Source organism: Dinoponera quadriceps, unplaced genomic scaffold (genome assembly GCF_001313825.1).
Source record: "Dinoponera quadriceps isolate SergipeBrazil2010 unplaced genomic scaffold, ASM131382v1 scaffold1266, whole genome shotgun sequence".
Lineage (NCBI taxonomy): Eukaryota > Metazoa > Arthropoda > Insecta > Hymenoptera > Formicidae > Dinoponera > Dinoponera quadriceps.
Genome location: NW_014555494.1, coordinates 661606 through 680374, shown reverse-complemented (window position 1 = coordinate 680374; position 18769 = coordinate 661606). Strand labels below are relative to the sequence as shown.

Here is an 18769-nt window from a genome sequence, read left to right as displayed (position 1 = left end):
TATTGTAATTCGGGTGGCGCGCGCGGCTTCCTCTCGTGCGCCGCTTCGTCCACCGACATGTAACGTAATAATACACTCGAAACTTGGCGAAACGCCGCGAGAAGCGCACGACCGATCGAAGTCGTACCGCACTGTGAGATAGATAATTGCCGATGTTGATGGTCGATTGCGGTGCTACCAGCTCGTAATATACGTCACGGTATAATTGAGATTATCTTCACTACCGGACGCAGAGCGTGCACTTATGCACGCAGAGAATTTTCCTCGAAGATATAAATATTCTTGGAACTGAAAAAGTAGCACAGCAGTCTTGCTTGGTTGGGATACACTCGTGACGTTGAAAGAATTTCAAGGCAATGTCGGGAATTTGGAAAATAACGTGAACGGCACGATTAAAACGGGTCACGAGCGCAATGAATAACCCGTCTCTCTGCACTTTTCATATACGGAAGAAAAATTAATATCTATTTAAGATTCTGTTCTCATATATAAGCAAAAACGTATAATCTTATATGAGGATGAAATTTGCTTAAAAAATTCGATATAATTCCACTAGAAATATCATATTCTTGTTATTCAATAATAATTTTCATGCATTGAGAGAGAAAAATATTGGATAGAAAAAACGATATTTTCAAACTGATACAGTTTTTAGTTTGAAGATATCGTAGATTCTTTCTATCTAATATTTTTTCCTCTCAATTCATGAAAGATTATTCTTGAATAACAAGAATATATTTTTCATGGAACTGTATAAAATTTCTTCATGTAAGCTCATTTTATCTCTTCTATTTATTTATATGAAATTATATATTTTTGTGAAATATGAGTCTTAAATATATATGTGAAATATGAGTCTTGAAAATTGAAATTGATACTCATTTTTTCCCCGTTTTACAATAGTTACTACACACGAGATAAAATGTTTTTCCATACTGACATTGTAAATAATGCGCAATCCAAGTTGCAGCGTCGAAAATACATATATCTGTATAGGACGTTTTTTATTTTTCTATTTCTCTATACGTGTGATAAATTTATATACAATCAGGTAAAAAAATATACTCGACTAACTTGTTCATTTATTGCTATCATATTAGGAGTACCCATAAATAATATCGCTTTTTGATGCTTGTACAAAATTTTATTTTATTTGACATTTGGTTCTTTCAAACTTTCACAATAAGCACACTGAATGTCGATAAATTTAATTAGTATATAGGTTGTGTGATAATAAATCACGTCCACGAACAAGGTGGCAATATTTATTCAATCTGAAAAAAAGAAACGACATTACCTTTAATACATAAATTTTGGTTTTAATATGATTTATTTATTATTTATATATTCTAGTAACGCGAAGTTTAGTAAAGTATGCTATTAATATGCTATATTATTTAAGAAAACTTTTCTGTGTCTAATTATCCTTCGTGCTTTGTGCTTTTTCTCGCCGCGACGTTATCTACGATCTACGAAAAAATTCGGTCCGCCGGTTGCCGTTATATTTTTTCAGCCGTCTCATTTATACGGGCACTTGAGTAAACACGCGGTAATGAACGATTAATAATTTCGCGTTGCGTAATCCTCTGTCGTACGCGCCGCGGACGTTTGCGATTGTCTCACGTAATTAGCCGAAATTAAACGCGCGAGCATTCTTACCGAGTGCCTCGCTCTCTTTCTTTCTCCTTCCACATGTCTCGTTGATCTCGTTTAATTCTTGGTGGACTCGCGTGTGTGTAAACAAACGCGACACGAGCGTATTTATCGCGGAGCTGCTGCTTGCATAGCGGGGAAATGAAACTGCGACTCTGAGACCGGCACGTAACTCTTCGCCAGCGCGCAGGCCGTGATTTAACCGTCGCTGCGCGATAAAACGCAGCGAAACTGTAAATCACCGGCGGAGAAACGGAAAGGGAAAAACGAGATTACGCATCTTATAACGTTTGCAGTTCTTTCGCGTGTAACCTGTACACAGTCATTAAGTTTTAACGAGGAGGGAGATGTACAAGTTGTAACGCTTCGCGCGCGAAACTCACTCGATCAATATTTAGGCGTGCATCTGTTGCGTGTGTATACCTGTGTGCAGATTCGTATATATGTGCGCGATTTATTTGCACGGCGACGAGTCGCTTTGTGCCGCCGCGGATCTCGTAAAAATCTCGTAATCGTCATCTGGGATTACGGCGAACAACGAACGGCTTTAATTAATGCCGTTGCGTGCGGCCTTCGGCGGCTGGATAGCCTGCTCTTTACGCGCAGCTTGCGCAACGAAGATAAATTTGCATCCTAAGAGATGGACAGAAAGAGAAGGAGGAAAAAAACCCGTCGTCATTTCTCAGTCAGACGGTCGGTCTCACAAGAAAACAATATTACGTCGTTAAAATGTTTTTTTGTGCGTTTAAGTCTTCGCGGGATTTATCTGCGCTCGTAAATTCCCAACGCAAACACCGCTCGTTATTCTACGTTACGTCTCTAATTTCGCGTCCGTTCTGTCGACAGGTGTTGACTTTCCACCGGCGCACAAAATGACAGTGGCAGAGGTCTTCGACGAGCGGACAGATCGGCCACGGCCGGAGGTCCTCAGGCAACACTTTATCGCCGAAGGTAGGATCGACGAAGCCGCGGCTCTTCGTATCATCAACGACGGAGCCGCCCTTCTACGCTCGGAGAAGACCATGATAGACATCGAGGCTCCTGTCACTGGTGAGTCCATCTATTTCTTTGCTTTTTCTTCTCGCCAAATCTCCGCCGATTCGCGATTTCTTCTCGACGTCGCAGCGACAGCGCGAAACTGTGCCGGTCATCGCGGTCATCATCATTCCTGCGACGCGACGAGACTCTCCACCTTCGGCGGAAGCGAGTAGTCGCGATTCCTCGCGGCATCCGATATTATCGGCGCGCCGCGCGCAGCCTTAAAACTGATTAAAACGTCGGGTATGCGCCCGCGCGCTTTAATTGAAATCGAAAATTCGGCCCGCCGATGCGCCGCTTTCCTTCCCCATCCTCTGCGATCAATTATCCTTGAATTAAGTTGGTCGTGACGGGGCCTCCTTTGTGGCGTCCTGATTGTTCTAGCAGCGTGCAATAGTGAAGAGAGAAAGAGAGAGAGAGAACGTAATAAATCCCACCCTCTCGGCTACTCTTCGATCGATTCGGTCCTATTTCCTTCTGCTACTGTCCCCTTGTCTTTCTCACCACCTCCACCTTGACAGTCCTTCCCATCCTCCATCCAGCCGCCGACATCCTTTTAACGCACGCACCATCGACAGTTATTACTTTCCGCGTCGCCGCGATGCAAGTTTCTCATTAGCGCGATTAATGGGCCATACGCCACTGTGATACCGTCTTTCTTCCCTCTTTCTTTTCCCCCTTTTTTCTCTGCCTTTTTCCCGTAAGGTCCCACCGGCTCATTAACGCGTCGCCTTCGCTGAGGAATGCTGGCGGGGCAACCGCTCTCTCGCTCTCTGGTAGCGAGAAAACGCATTAAATAATATTTCACGATCACGACCCGCTTTACTCTTAATTGACGGGCTAATTATTCGCCGCTTCGCAACGCCGGACGATCAGCGGTGAACAGCGAAACATTGGCTTTAATTAGCCGCTATTGTTATTTGCGCCCAGTAATCAAGGTAATAAGCAAAAATCGCGATTAATTAAGGGTAGGAGCGATTATCGGCCTTTTATTTATAATAGTTCGCCCCTTCGTGGCTTGTCACGCTCCGAGCGGCCTGTACGATTCCCAGGGCAATCGTTGGAAATCGAATCGCTCTCGCGTGTCAATCGAGAGAGAGAGAGAGAGCGAACGGTTTCTTTCACTTCCGCGTGCGCGCCGCATTTTTGCTCTCGCGCGCGTATGCTCGCCGCGCTGGAATCGACGGGGTCAGCGGATCAACCTTAGATTTATTCACCGCGTCATTCGACCGGGTAAAATCGGTCGTCCTTCTCTCTCTCTTTTCCTCGCTTCCCCCTTTTCACGCTCGCCTCGCGCACACTTTTTCTTGTTTCTTCGCTGGCCGCACACGACCATCCGTCGTTCGCATCCGTCTGCGATGCATCCTCTCTCTCTCTCGCCGCGGCGTAATTCATCTTTTTAACCAACTGCAGCCTCGCGCGCCCTCCCTGCCGCTTCTCCTTCCCACCCTACCGCGCGATGCGGATTCGCATTCGACAATCGGACGCCTGGTGCACCGCAATTTCTCTCTGTCTGGCCCTCTTCTTTCTCCTTCTTTCGGGCGACACGTGTGCCAAAAGCGGGCGAGAGGACGAGGACCGCGCTGCCGCAGCTTGCACACACCGATCATTATTTCGTACAAAGCTACGCTCACAGCAAAAAGTAGCGCTGTCCATCGGCCGGACGTTTAGATCGCAACCGAATTGGCCCTGTGACGAGCTTCCCGCGCGCCCGAATCCCCTGAATAACGTGGATTTAATCGAAAGAAGATGTATGTGTGTGTCGTACGTTCCGTGCAAAAATCCACCCTCCGCCCCGGGCACTCCGTTGACTCTCGCCTGATGAACCGTGGTATATACCTGGGGAACAGGGGGATAGATTGACAGGTAGGAGGGAGGGAGGACGGGGAGGATTAATCCGGAACGAGAGAAGGAATCGTGTGAAGCGCGGTGACCTATTGGAAAATTAATCGACGCTTAACCGCGCGCCCCGAAAGATCGAAGCGTTGTTGTTATATATTTCCAAAAGCGGGTTACGTGTTCGCGCGATCTCCCGAAGCTCCCGTGGAAATGAACGCCGCATTTTCGACGAAGCACGGGACGATTTCCCCGAAACTCCCGCGACTCCCACAAACGCGTCTATTTCCTCCCCCTTTCCTTCCCGTTCTTTCTTTTCGATTGATTCGCGCGATCGCGCAATTAGAGGGCGGATCTAACGATTTTCATTAAGTGCGGCGTCACAGATCGGCGAAGAGGATCAAATTGCGCCTGGATAATTGGGAAAAGACAGAATGGCGAAGGGGAAACGGCAAAAAGGAGAGGGAAAGAGGAAGCAGGTTGAAGCCTTCCTTTGAAGCGACCGGGGTTTCTTTGCCGTCGTACGGCTCCGCGACGCGTTTCTTTGATCGACGTATAACCCTCGATTGTTCGCAATCGCCGGACGGTTCAATCCTCGCGCGAACGAACGGGCGGTTCGGGGAATGGGGACTCCGTCAATCGGATAATCGCAATTTGCCGCCTCTCTCTTTCTCTCTCTCTCTCTCTCTCTGTCTCAGATCTCCCAACTCGATATGTGTGCGTGTGAGCGCGCGCGTGCTAATGCTTGTGTACGTTAGCTTCATATTACGCGCATCAAGAGTACGTGTATCTTTAAGGAATTACGCGAGCTTCTTTGAAGTTATTAATAAGCTTGTACATTTCAAAAGGTTTACTTTCAGAACGCAATTCCTTCGGGGTGAGACCTCAACCGAGGCTAACGAAGCGTTTCTTCTCTTTCGGGCTAACATTCGACGAGGAGCGTGGAGTATACAGGGTGTATCTGAACTCCACAAACTCTTAGGATAGATTTTATATAAAAAAGAAAAAAAATCAGCGAAAAAATCTCAGTGAATATATATGTGTCCTCAAATGTTTAATTTCTCAGATACAACTGCCGCAATATCAGTTAAATGAAATATGTTTTATTCGTTAAATCGTATTTTACAAATAAGAAAGTAAACACACAGGCCGATATTCATAGTTAGATTTTATATTTAAGACCGTTTTAAACTTATCTTTAGATACTGTACGGCTCTCATTTTATTGGCTACGAAACATCTGAAGATGAACTTGAGACGGTCTTAAATATAAGATCCAACTATGAATATTGGTTATATTGTTATAAAAATTGTTCAAAATTCTCTGCCTCTCTCATTAGTGCACAATTAACGTTTGTGGAATAAAGAGACGCGTATTCGAATATTGCTTCATTATTTCTAACGCTATCGCGCATGCCTATTGAATTCTCGAAAGCAGTTCATCTCGTTCATTTGCAGGTGTATATTCAGAAATATCAAAGTTGATAAGTATTATCTTCAAAAACAGATGAAAAAAGTGTGTGTTAGCATTTTTTTAATTTGCTTATTGCGACACGTTTTCTTTCATCGACTTGTCAACTTCTGAAGGCTACGTCTCAAAAATTAAGTCCTTTTATTTTTTTTTTGCAGACATACGTTTACGAAGACTTTTTTTTATTTATTTTCCAACATAGAATCTGCCCCATAAGTTTGCCGACAGAGTTCAGATACATCCTGTATATGTGTGTGAGATATGCTGATATTATATAGCTAACCGGTTTCACCGAAAAATCGACTCTTAATACTCCGTAACAAAGAATTTCTCTTCGAACCGACGTCCCTCGTCGTGCTTCGTTATTCCCGCGTTCGCTACGCCGCGAACGAACGTCGCGAATATTCAAATTAACGATAATGACTCGCTCGCGCGGATACAGCCGATGGATTTCCAGCGGCGATTAGTGCGTTTCTTTGCGTCGCGAAAAAGTGGCCATTTCCTCGTCCATAAAGCGAAGNCCAATTTTCCCCCCCCCCCCCCCCCCGCCGCTCTTCCCTTCCGTCCGCGTTATAAGCCGGATAAAACAGCGCGTTACGATAATCGTCTCTCGGCGCCGCGTTAATATCCTCCCCGCGCTCTTTCTTTCCCCGCTCGCGATTCTTCTATTTTTTTCCCTTCCCTTTTTTCCCTTCAGAGTCGACGAGTTCCTTCGTTAAGCGCGGTCGTAAAGTCTTAGTAGTGTATTCGTGTTCGCACACTTGTGTTCTCCCCCTCTCTCTATCTCCCTGCAAGATGGAATCTGGGAGAAACGTCGACGCGATCATTAAGGGGAGAAGCGTTGTCTTGAAAAAAAAAAGAAGAAGATAAGATTCGCCATTAAATGACTTCCTTAGCTCCCGGTAGAATTTGACGATATCGTCGTCGAGCACAGTTTCGTGCGTGGATTCGAGCCACGCGCTCGAATCGAAACATTGTTCCTGAGAGTAACACTCGCGATCTTGACGCTGAGGCAACATCACAGGTCTCTCGGGTTTACATCAAGATAAAAATTGTAAAAGAAATCGGTTGTTTGCATTTATGAATTGTTAAGTATACTGGCAGTTTTTATTTATTGCCTACGTAGAGACTGGGCGATTACAGCCGGGAAACCAGTTAGCTCATTAGATCTTTGATTTTTACTGATAGAAGAATAGAAGTAGTTATAGCGTCTTACGCATAACATAGAAGAGGGGATGAACGGAAGAAAATACTGATTAATCGATTAACCGACCAGTTAATCTACAGATGTCAACCGGGTGATTTATGATCAATTTTATTTTTAACGACAAATGCGATTGGGCAATTTCAACGATATAATTAACTTATTCCAATGGAATAATACTACCGAATACGTTATACCGAAAACTCTCAATAGTTTTCTATTAGTTTTATTTTTTTCATTTTTTCATTTTTTTTTTTAGTTTTGAAATCTACCATCGTTTGTTAGAAACCAAATGAGTTTTTTTTTTACAAAGCGTTCAAATAACCTACTTTATTATTTCAGGAAAGTTTCCCAAACTTTTCTGGGTAAATAAGTTTTCTTTTGTGAATGTATAGACTTTCAGTAATGATAATATAGGTTTTAAAGGTGTTCGCGGCCGAAATTGGCCATTTTTAGACCCTCTCCTTCATGAGCGGCCTCTTTAATGTGCCATTAAGAATACGGCACTAACGGACAATATATATCCTTAAACGCGAGCAACGGAAGTGCAAACCTCCCAGTCCAACATTTTTCATTCCGGCGATTTTGCGTGTCGACATTTTCGAGATTAACAAACGGAAGAGCGGCGAAATATCTCGGAATATCATAATCGCTGTTTTCATGCGGCGTGTCCGATTTTCCCCAGCCAGCGGAATGATTTTCCGTTTGTTCGCTAACGGGCCTGTTCGCTCACGGCAAATAAAACTTTAATTTCGGCAGCTCAAACGAAAGGCCGAGTCGTGCGGCAGCAATTGTAAATTTGCGCTCGACCGGATATCTAATCCGATGTGTTCCAATCGCGCTGTGATCGCGATTATTTAGAGACGTGTTCCAGTCAAGCGTTCGTCGCGCGTGCTGTGTCGATGCCGAGGGATTAACACGTCTTGAATATTTGGATTATTTTCCGTTTTGTTTTCTCTTCTTTTTTTTTTTTCATCCGCAACGGCGACACAGAAAACTTGACGTAGCACGAGAGACCACCGAGTGGGGAACGTGTACGGTAGTTTGTTATCTAGCGATGTGTTATCTTAATTGTCTTCCTGCCGTGCTCGCGCAAAATTGATACGCAGCCGGAAACGTGGTATGCGAGTGTCGTGTTAACCGAACTTACTGCGATCACCGGAGATAAAAAAGGAAATGCGCAATAAAATAAATAGGACGAATAATACATAAATTCGTCTATATTTCTCTCTCTCTCTCTCTTTCTCTCTCTCTCTCTCTCTCTCTGATATTCTCTCTCATTCGAGTTGTGTATTTTCAATACGCGTAAATGTCACCGGCATCGATGTGTGAACAACGTAATATTTAATCGAGGTTCGAACAAACGGGTTAGATGGAAGTTACGGATGCGCTCGCTCTTCCGCGTACACAGAGAAAAAAGTTTCTTTAGATTCAGTATCTCTATTTATTTGGCTAAAATTTCTTTCATAGAAACAACATATACGAAATATTATTTGTTTGAATAAAAATCTTATTGTCTCATTCAAGGAAATCCTATTACTTAACAGGAAGAACGTTATTATTTGAAATAATATCTTTTAGCCAGATAAAATATTATTTGGCTGCAATAAATATGTAAAACAAATGAAGCAAATAATTTCTCGGTGAGAGAATTATCTTTCGTTTTGAACAAATTTTTCATTTACGATAAAGATACATATTCGTTGAAAAGTCCGACAATCGTACTTATTAATCGAAACTTTCGTTTTTTCGGAGCATGCCGATGATGAAATTTGTGTTTGGATGCGATGAAATTTCCTGAAACTCGACGAAATCTTTTTCCCAGCGTATCTTCGCGATAATATCTTTTTAACGCATCGTGTTCCCTCGAGCTTGCACGCGCACGTTCGCTTAGCGTGTCTCTTTTTCTCCCCTCCTTATTTTCACTCACAAGCTTACAGGCCGGCAGCACTTCGAAAAGCATTAAATGTTTTATCATTCGTCGGCGCTGCCGCATCGGTGTTGTTCATCTAAATATTGAACCTCGTCGATAACCGTCGACGATAAAATATGGATGGAAAAATAACGATAAATTCGGCGGCGCGCGTCCCCCGGCCGGTCGTTCGATCGCACGGCGTCGCTTTTAGTCCCGTGTATCCCGATCGCCTGAGCGTTCTAATTACACGAAACTCGTAGCAACACAATGGCAGTCATGATTATATTGATCGGCCGACCCCGATGCTTCCGGCTGCTTCGAATTTAAACTACAACGGCACAAACGGCCGCGCCGACGACGACACGGCACTATGACATTTGCCCTAAACGTAAACATTCCGGCGACGACGATTGAGAGCGGCTCTGTAGTAGGCTGTTGAGGGGAGGGCCCCGAAGATGGTTCCTTTTGACGAGAATGGGCTTTCTTCGCAAAAATGGTCCGTTCGCGGACCATTAAATTCGGTCTAACGGACGGACGCACGGAACCGCCGGGATAATTGCTTACACGTTGATTACACCTTTACACGGAACGGAATGGGCGTGGCGCGCGCGCGCGTTTGCGGGGGCGAAAAATCGAGCAGCTTTTACCCGCGCTGGCGGCCTGGCTATCCTCGCATTCTTTTTGCGCCAAGTAACGCCGAGAGTTAATACGAAGACGATAAAGCGCGCGCGAGCGAGCGCCTCGCCGAAGACTTCGTCGGGCTGACCTTTTAATAACGCGCGCTCGTCCCTCGGGTTGAAATATTTTTTCCCTCTCACTCACTGAACGTACAAAACATGCACACACCCACGTACTATCTCTCTCTCTCTCTCTTTCCCCCTCTGTCTCTTTCCTTCGGAGGAGGTACCACACACGGGAACTACACACGGTTGGCTCCCTACCGTCTGTCCGGCTCGGGAATTCAGACGCTCAGTGACCGAGTTGGACGATTCGTCCGGCGACGCAAAGCGGTCATAGTCGCAACGGCGGAAGTCCCCGGGACGCAACAATGTGGCCGCACATGCTCGAGCGGTAAATTATTCAGAAAAACTCCCGGTGGACCGCCGGCGCCAAGTTGCAGGAACAACTCTCGTGGAACACTAATTGAGTCCGTCGCTGCGCGACGCGTGTGTGTGTGTGTGTGTATGCGTGTCTCGCGTACGGTACGCATATGTGTGTGTAACCTAAGGCGGGCGCGCGCGTCGTACAGGAGCGTTTATAATACGTTGCGTCGACGACGGCAAGTGTATTCGTCCTCGTTAATTATCTTATTAAATGGTAACGAGTCGAAGTCTACGCTGCTCCGGTCTCGCTTCCTCTCGATCGGGCAGATCCCTCTCCTGCCCCCAATTTTCCACCTTAACACGTTCGCGTTCGCACGAGGAGCCGAAGCCCTTCCCGATAGTTACGCCCTTAATACTTGATGCTTTAATGCATAGGTAGTAGCTCGCGCAGAAGCTGACATTTGTATCACCGCGCTGTGCATCGCGCTGTATCAAGGTTCACGTGAACGTCGCTTCGCGCACGTGGACGCGTTGAAACCGTTTCAACGGCGCTGGTGTCCGCCGTTACTCACCCAGCGAATGCTGATGGCCCAAGTACGATTCTAACGATTTCGCGCAAGTGCGATTCGAGGGTCCGTCGTGTTCGCCAATCGTGAACAGAGAGCTTGCTTTCAGCGTCCTCTCCACTCGGGGCATCGATTTCTTAATGTTTGCACACGGAAAGAATATTAGTTGTAGCTTTTTCTTCGTATACATTTTTTTCCGTTCAATTTTACCGTGTGTTCTGGTAATACGGGTATACTGTCACTACACGGGGAAAAAATTAGCATCGATTCAAGATTCATAGTCTCGTAAATAAGCAAGGATATATGTTATATGAAGATAAAACTTTTCACACGAAGAAATTCCGTATAGTTCCATTAAAAATACCACATCGAAAATATCACATTATTCAAGAATAATCACTAAGAATCGTATCAGTTCGAAGATATCATTCTTTCCATCCAATACTTTTTCCTCTCAGTTCATGAAAATTATTCTTGAATAATAAGAATATAAGACTTTTAATAACAAGAATTGTTTGAATAAGAAGAATATGATATTTTTCACGCAACTGTATAGAATTTCTTCATGTAAGCGGGTTTTATATCTTCACATAAGATTATATATTTTTGCTTATACGTGTGAATTTATACTAATTTTTTCCTATGTAGAGTTTATTTTGCTAAGGAGCGTATATATAATATATTCTATAATAGTAGACTTCACAGTTCCTGAAATGTAAATAGCACATATGAAATACAGAAAGATGACAGATCGAGGCAGAGGATACCGTAGATAACAAAATTCTATTGTAATCTTTACTCTAAAATCCCCTCCGTGTAATAATCAATCGACTCTATTGGCGATCGATACGGCGGGATAATTCAACGATCACGATCGGAGGATTGCAGCGAGCGTAGAGGAAGTCGTAGAAGGAGGGTGGAATGGCGCGGTATCGATTCCCAAGTCGGTGCTGATCCGAATTCTCGCGCAACGCGTTACGCGAAACAATGTGTTCGCATAAAGGACCATCCCCTCGGAGACACAGAATACTCGAGGAGCAATCGATATCGGATAAGGTCGTGAAAGGAGGCCGCGGAGTCGACGACGACGACAGCTTCTAACGTTTATCGTTTCTCGCTCGCTTTATTTCTGGTTTCACGTTTCGTTGATGACAGGCCATATCGGCGGACAACAACGAATATCGGAACGCAATAACGGTCTTAATTGTTTATTTAATCCGCAGCATCAATTTGCGTTCGATCGCCATGGGCGATCGGACAGCCAGGGGGGAGGAGGAGAGGAAGATGTTCGGCTTTATCCTCGCGACAATTACGAGTTTAGCGCGCGACAGACGCGGTGATAAAAGAACGGATTAAATGAGGGGGGCGCTTGAACGCGAGCGGTCGCCTTTCCACCTCAATCGTCGCGCAACTCCGACGGGGTAACAAGTTGCACTTTTGTATCGTGCTGCCTCCGTCGGCGAGAGGAGACGGGGGACAGAAGTCCGTCCGCTATCTGCGAGCGCATTTCCGCGAGTGCCCCCGGCCGGTATCGTTATTGCCGCCGAGATACCGAAACGGTAACGGTAAGCTCGTGTCGTCCGCGGGCAATCTCCAATTAGCGAACAATGCGAAAGTCTGGAACGAGTGCGCCGCTGTGTGCACACACACACACACACACACACACCCACATGTATCTGTAGGACTCGGCTTGAGAATGGCGAAAAGAACGACCGATTCGTCGTAGACACGACGATTACGAGAGAAACGTATTTATGAGGAAGCGCATTATCGATGCTGCCGAGACAAGGTTTATCGATCGAGCGAGATGCGCTCGTGAAAAATGTAGAAACGCCGTCGATGCTGCTCGCCGCTGAACGGGCTCTGTGAAAATGATATGCGAGGAAATAAAAATCTACCTGGTGCGTGAAAAATCTTCAGCTCGCGCGAGACTCGTGCGCGCGCACAGCGCCGCGTTACGGCAATTAGTTTTTACAATATGCGATAATGTACAGCGATATAATGTGAACGCGCGCGCAAACTCTGTTTAGCGTAGGCGCGCGAGGTAGAAGAGAGACGCGAGGAGAGACCCCGCAGAATGCAGCAAGCTGCGCGAAACTAGGTCGACTGTGCCTTTCAGAAACGAAGGGACGCGAGCCAAACCGCCTTTACACCGGCGGCGGGCCCCGCTACTCGAAATTGCCGTTCGAGATGGCAAAAATAAGCGCGAATTCGCGAGACTCGTGCGCCGCGTAGGTAATATTCGCTTGCGAGAATAGCACACGTTTTACTCTTTCGACACTTTGTTGAGCAGCCCGTCTCGGCGCTATTTCTCGCTTGTTTCCCTTTTTATTTATTTATTTATTTATCTTTTTTCTTCAAACGGAGATATTCGAAAAGAGTATTTGAAACGTGTGGATGTTTTTAGAATAAGCGACCTGGTTTACGCCTGATTTATTAACGCTCTAACGGTAAGATGGATTTTCAGAATCGGTAAGGTGGAGCCAAATCCAACTCCCATGCTCTGTTTCCTTCATTTTTTATATAATGAATGCGGTAAAAAAAAAATAGTAAAAAAGCTAAAGTAGTAATAAAAAAATAAAAGGCAAAAAGGACAAAAAGGGTAAAAGTAAATATTAAAAAGATAAAAAGTAAATAATAACGTGAAACTCTTTCCTCGGTTTATTTATAAATAAACAAAAATACAATGAAGCTTACAACTGACCTTGAATAACTGCGAGTAAAACAGAAAAATACTTTGATTAATTGCCTCAGCTTCTAAATATTAGAAGAATATTGCCTATAAATTGCTTCAATCTCAAGATATTTAATATATTTGTAATAATTAATATGTAATTATTAAATTATTATAATTAATTAAGTTAATATAATTATAAGTTAATTATAAGCTAACATTCTAGTCCTTGCAGTATCTTCTTAGGAATAATAAATCGTGTTTCTCGTTTTATGAATAAAAAGTAAAAATAAAATGAAATTAAAATAGTCAAAAGATCTGTAACGTTAATAATAAAGTGGGGTCGGATTCGGCACTGAAGTAACTTTGGCATAAGCAAAAATTGAAGGGACATGTCACTCACGTGAACGACCTCGACGTTAAAACGGCTAGAAAACGAGTGGAAGATAGGGTTAGCCGAGATCATGTGACTTTAAGAGAAACCAATGTCTTTACATTGTAAAATAAACGGCCCGTGGGATCACATCCGATCCCAATCCTATCGTAGAGGGTTTAGATCGAGCTCGATGTATATACTGAAAAAAAAGAACGCTTGGGTCGGCAAAAAATTGTCGGTCATCTTCGTTCAAAAATTATTGTGTCCACTGAACAAATTACACGTTGACGCAACAATACGTTACATTGATATAGTTGCTGACCAAATCACAATTGTTGAAATAACTGATAACTCATCACAGCAACTGCATAATCTGTTCAGTGGACTAAATTATGTTGTGTTTGAAAAAGTTTCGTTCGATGAAACATTTCGTTGATTCTACCACTTTTCTTTTTCTCAGTGTATAAATCATTTCGAAATATCCGAATATTCTTTCCCAAGCGTGAGAATACGTTGGCCAACAACGTCCGTTTGATGAAACGCAGTATTTTCGCGATCGCTCACAACAACGTGCTGAGAGCCACCGAGATTGCCATAAAAATATGCCAATTAATCTGTAGCGGGTCGAATCCTGCTATTTCGCGTTCGCAATGACGTGCCTAAAATTCGCCAATATGCGGGCGCAAAGTGGGGTTGCGCATCGTGTCCCATAAACTCGTTTTCAGAAAAAGGGGGGAGGAGGGCGAAGCAGATTATACGACACAATAAACGTCTCTCGTAGATCGTCGTCGACTGTCGCTTTACGTTCCGTCGCATAACCGACTATTCGTTGGCCGTCATTAACATTTAACGGCCGCGCAATAAAACGTAGCGCGCGCGTGCCCGCAAACCACGCCACGAAACGTGTGGTGTTGTAAAACAAGAAATAGGGAGAAAAAATAGGAGATATGGAGAGAAAGAAACGGAAAAGTATGAAAAAAAAATAACATAAAACGCGATTGTTAAATCGTCGGGAATCGTGCCCTCCAACCGCATTATTCTTGACTTTCTCCGTCGACTAACACGGCTAGATTGTGGCGGGCACGTGCCCGGCTAAAAACACGTAAAAAAACGCGCGCAGACGATGACATCACGCGCGAGCGAGCGAATGAACGGTGTCGTTCTTGCGAGCCATAATAATTAAGAGTAACTGATTAGCCACGATAGTCCGGCCGCAGATATTATCAGGCGGATTTCAATAACGCAGTTCGTGACTCTCCCTCGAGGTTGAGCTTTTACCTTGCCGGATGTATCCTTGGACCTCGCGAGGGTCAAGGACAGGCTCGGAATACGCGGTCGCGATTCCGCGATTTCGCGAACGACATCCGGCGATGCATCGCGGCTTTCACACAGCCGACGAGCACGATCGGCTCGCGTTCGTGTTTCGCGTCTCGTCGGGCGCTCGGTGACAGCCGTTCCTTCCTCGTTTCCCGTCTCCTCCTGCCACCTTCTCGCCGTCTGCCTGTGCCACGGTAATTCGGGAATAACGAAGAAAAATTACGACGCGCTGTCTCGCCCGCTATTTTTCGAGGATTTCCGTCCGCTCGCACGTGGCTGTATCTCCTTATACAAGGTGTCCCCGGATAAACGTCCGCAGAGTGCATTCCGAGAGATTCTTGATATCAAGTAATTTCTTCGTTCAACAAAATTTTCACTCGAATAGTAGTTTTTAAATGTGTGTCATTTCAAGTTGAATAAGTCGAATAAGGAATTAATGTATAAAACTAGCGTGTTAAATTAAAGTTGTGCGTAAAACATTATTTAGGTATTGTTTAAGCGTATTTTATTTTCAGTCGTTCTTTCAGTGGCATTGCGAAGAAAGTCTTTCATATTAATAATATATAATATGTAATAATAAGTTTTATTCAGTATATAATAATAAGTTTTATTCAGAATTGATGAATTCAGATCCACGCGCGCACAGTAAAAGACATCTTGTTCTTGCATTGAAATCTCGTTGACATTTTTCCGTTAAATTTCTAACATACCTGTGTGTTAATTTAATATATTGTGTTTATATATTTCGACATTTTGTTACGTAGAAATCATATCTTTTAACCAGATAAAATATTATTTAGTTACAATAAATATACGTAAAATGAAACAAATAATTTCTTTACAAGAAAATTACCTTTCGTCTCGGACAAATTTCTTAAGATAAAGATACGTGTTCGTTGAAAAGTCCAACAATCGTACTTAGTAATCGAAACATTAGTTTCTTCGGAGCACACCAATGATGAAATTTCGGTGCGATAAAATTTATTAAATTTAAAGAAATCTTTTCTTCCGTGTGCACTCCGCATGCGATTATTTTGAGACACTTTGTACATATAAAGTAGGAAACACCGAAGAGAGAGAGAGAGAGAGAGAGATCGCGAAAATCTACCACGGAAGCCGCGTTATATCGGCAATATGTCGGCGACTTTCAGCGCGCGGCTCTATGTCGATCTAATTCTGCGGGTTTGCCGCGGTACCCCGGCGATTCTCGGGGCTTTATCCAACTTCCGTCGACGTTGTTCGCATTCCGAGGGTGCGCGCGCGCTCACCGCCTCACGTTTCTCGACCGACCTTCATTGGGCCTTCTCCTCAGGACGCTCGTGCGATTGCATGCGTGCGCAAACGTCGCATAAAATATGTCGCGCGAAGCGAAAGTAAAGCGAGGAGCTGCTCGCGCTCGGAGTTGCCACTTTGTTCACCTTCGGTGTTGTTTGACTCGGCGTCAATATTTAACGCCACGCGAAGGCACACTTAGAAGAGTTTCACGCGCGCACAGTTAGAAACCACCGTCTTTCATTTCTTCCACCCTCTCGCCGCCCTCGCCGGCGTTCGATTTCCACGAAAATCGTGCTCGGTTCGCGCGATACGCGATTAATCGTGCCGCGAGAAACTCGCGAAAAAGAAAGAAAGAGAGAGATGTTTCGCCGGAGAAACACGCAAATAGTGGCTTTCTCTTCTCCCCTCTCTTCGGGTGGGGGCGAGAACTGCGGTCGCACACTTCGAATGTGGCAGGTGTGTCTCGGCAGCAGCGTTGTTACTCGGGTACCCGCCGGTTATTACTAGGTAAAACGATCGCGGCGGGTTCAAGGCTGACTCCAGTCAGGGCCGATAAAGTTAGCGGGAAGTTGGGCGAAATAGCGCGCGGGATTTACCGCGCCCTTAAGTCGAGCCCCGGTCGGATCGTAAATTGAAATCTATTTCGAAGTGAAGCCCGACTTTATTATCGCGCCCCTCAAACTTTCCATCGATCCATCCGCGGCGACGGCGGGAGAGGGTGGGTGACTATGGCGATGAATTTATATGCGAACGAGACGATCGGCCGTTCGCGCTCGCTCGTTCTCGTTCCCTTGTTCGTGAGGAGAAACTAATGCGGTTAATCGAACGTCACGAACGAACTGCTCGCTCCCTCTCTTTCTCTCTCAGTTCGGAGATAATTCTTCCACTTTGGGCGATTTGCTCGGAGTCGGTCGAGCGAGGCGCGGAGATTCCCGAGTGTGTAACGACACGCCGATACATGTTGAAAAGTAGCACTTCGATCCCCCGACGAAGCTTACATCCCGTGTTTTCACTATTGCATCTTCGCTTTCTTCCCCGATACGTTCACCTCGCGTTTTTCACCGAGGCCGCGTCGAGAGCGAGACGATTTTCAAGCGCACTCGCAGAATCGCAAGCGATAGCTTATTCCTTCCCTCCTTTTTTTTTTCCTCTCTCCTCTCTCTCTCTCTCTTTCCTCCCTCCTTTCTTTTTTTCCTCCGGGGCAATTCCGCTCGAGGGCGGGTTCGCGTTATATCCCGGCGAGCGCGACACGCGAGGGTGCATGTACTCGCCCGCTACTTCGTAGATACGGCTGCCACAGATAAGGGCCCGTAACGGGGAAAAAGAAAGCACGAATCACGAAGAGGAACACCCTCGCGTCCCGAGGGCCGGTTTCCCCCCACCTCTGCGCGATGCGAGTGCAGCCTCGGCGATTCTATGAAGCACCATGTAACCATTAATTCTCATCGACGTTTCGCGCGCGTGCGTGTGATGCGTTAAGAGGAAATCTTTATAATAATTCAAGAAGAAACGAAGAAAAATGATCGTCAATGCGGTGCCCGTCAGTTCGCCTCTGCCTATCTGTCCCCGCTAATTAGGGCTTTATTAATTTGCGAAGGTCGTCGAGCGAATGGTGGAGTTCGAGGAACTCGGCGGATTGTTTTCGCATTTCGCGCATCAACTCCGGTCGGTGCGATCACCGAAGGTGATCTCACCTGCACCAAAGGCCGAGTCGGTGACACACCACTGGGTGTGTGTGTGTGTTACGTGCAGCGAATTAATAGTCCGTCCCTATCTCTCCGCGCGCAGATGTTCCGGAAAACACGTCGCTTAATCGCGGGCCGCGTCGGCCGTGCGACGACGCGAATAAAATTCAAGACGCGCGCGATCCTCGCCGGAGATCCCTCCGCCGATCCTCCGGCGAATTTCTTTTCGTGTACTCCGCGAATAAATCGCACGAGCGACTCGTTAACTCGGCCGACGGCGGAGCGGACGGGTCTCTCTCGTTACGACCTCTTCTTTCAACACGCAATGCAATCTTCGGAAAGCAGCCCGCGATAGCGGACCCGATGTAACGAGACGTTTAACGAAAGCAAAGTTACACGCCGATTTATCTCACGAGAGCTTCCCGGTTATCCGCAAAGTACACACACCATCTTCGCCGCAAAATTCGTCCGAATGTCTCCGGAAGGAGAGAGCGCTCGGAAGAGCAATGTGGCAGCGCTTCATTTTCATGTACACCGCGCTTCGGACATGCCTTATTCATTATTATTGCCGAGACGTAATTTATTTATTCGGCGCCCTCATTGCAGGCCTGAGACTGTGTAGGTACGATTTACTATACTGAGAAAAAAAGTGTTACCGTTCAGGTAGTAATTCACTTTATCCGTGTAAAATGGTTACTCCAATATTCCTTGGCAAAT

The 18769-nt window shown here is 45.3% G+C and overlaps 1 protein-coding gene across 5 annotated transcripts in view; it reads left to right on the top strand.

Annotated features, from left to right (window-relative positions):
• The window catches only part of LOC106744500 (serine/threonine-protein phosphatase 2B catalytic subunit 2-like), a 161194-nt gene that overhangs the window by 42828 nt on the left and 99597 nt on the right, over positions 1 to 18769 (top strand). For all 5 annotated transcript variants that reach the window (XR_001374451.1, XM_014619342.1, XM_014619341.1 and 2 more), the window contains exon 2: positions 2500 to 2703. Coding sequence is in view for 4 of the 5 variants with exons in the window: in XM_014619342.1 (XP_014474828.1) it covers positions 2500 to 2703 (204 nt within the window). In the remaining variant the exon portion in view is untranslated. The remainder of the gene's footprint in view (positions 1 to 2499; positions 2704 to 18769) is intronic.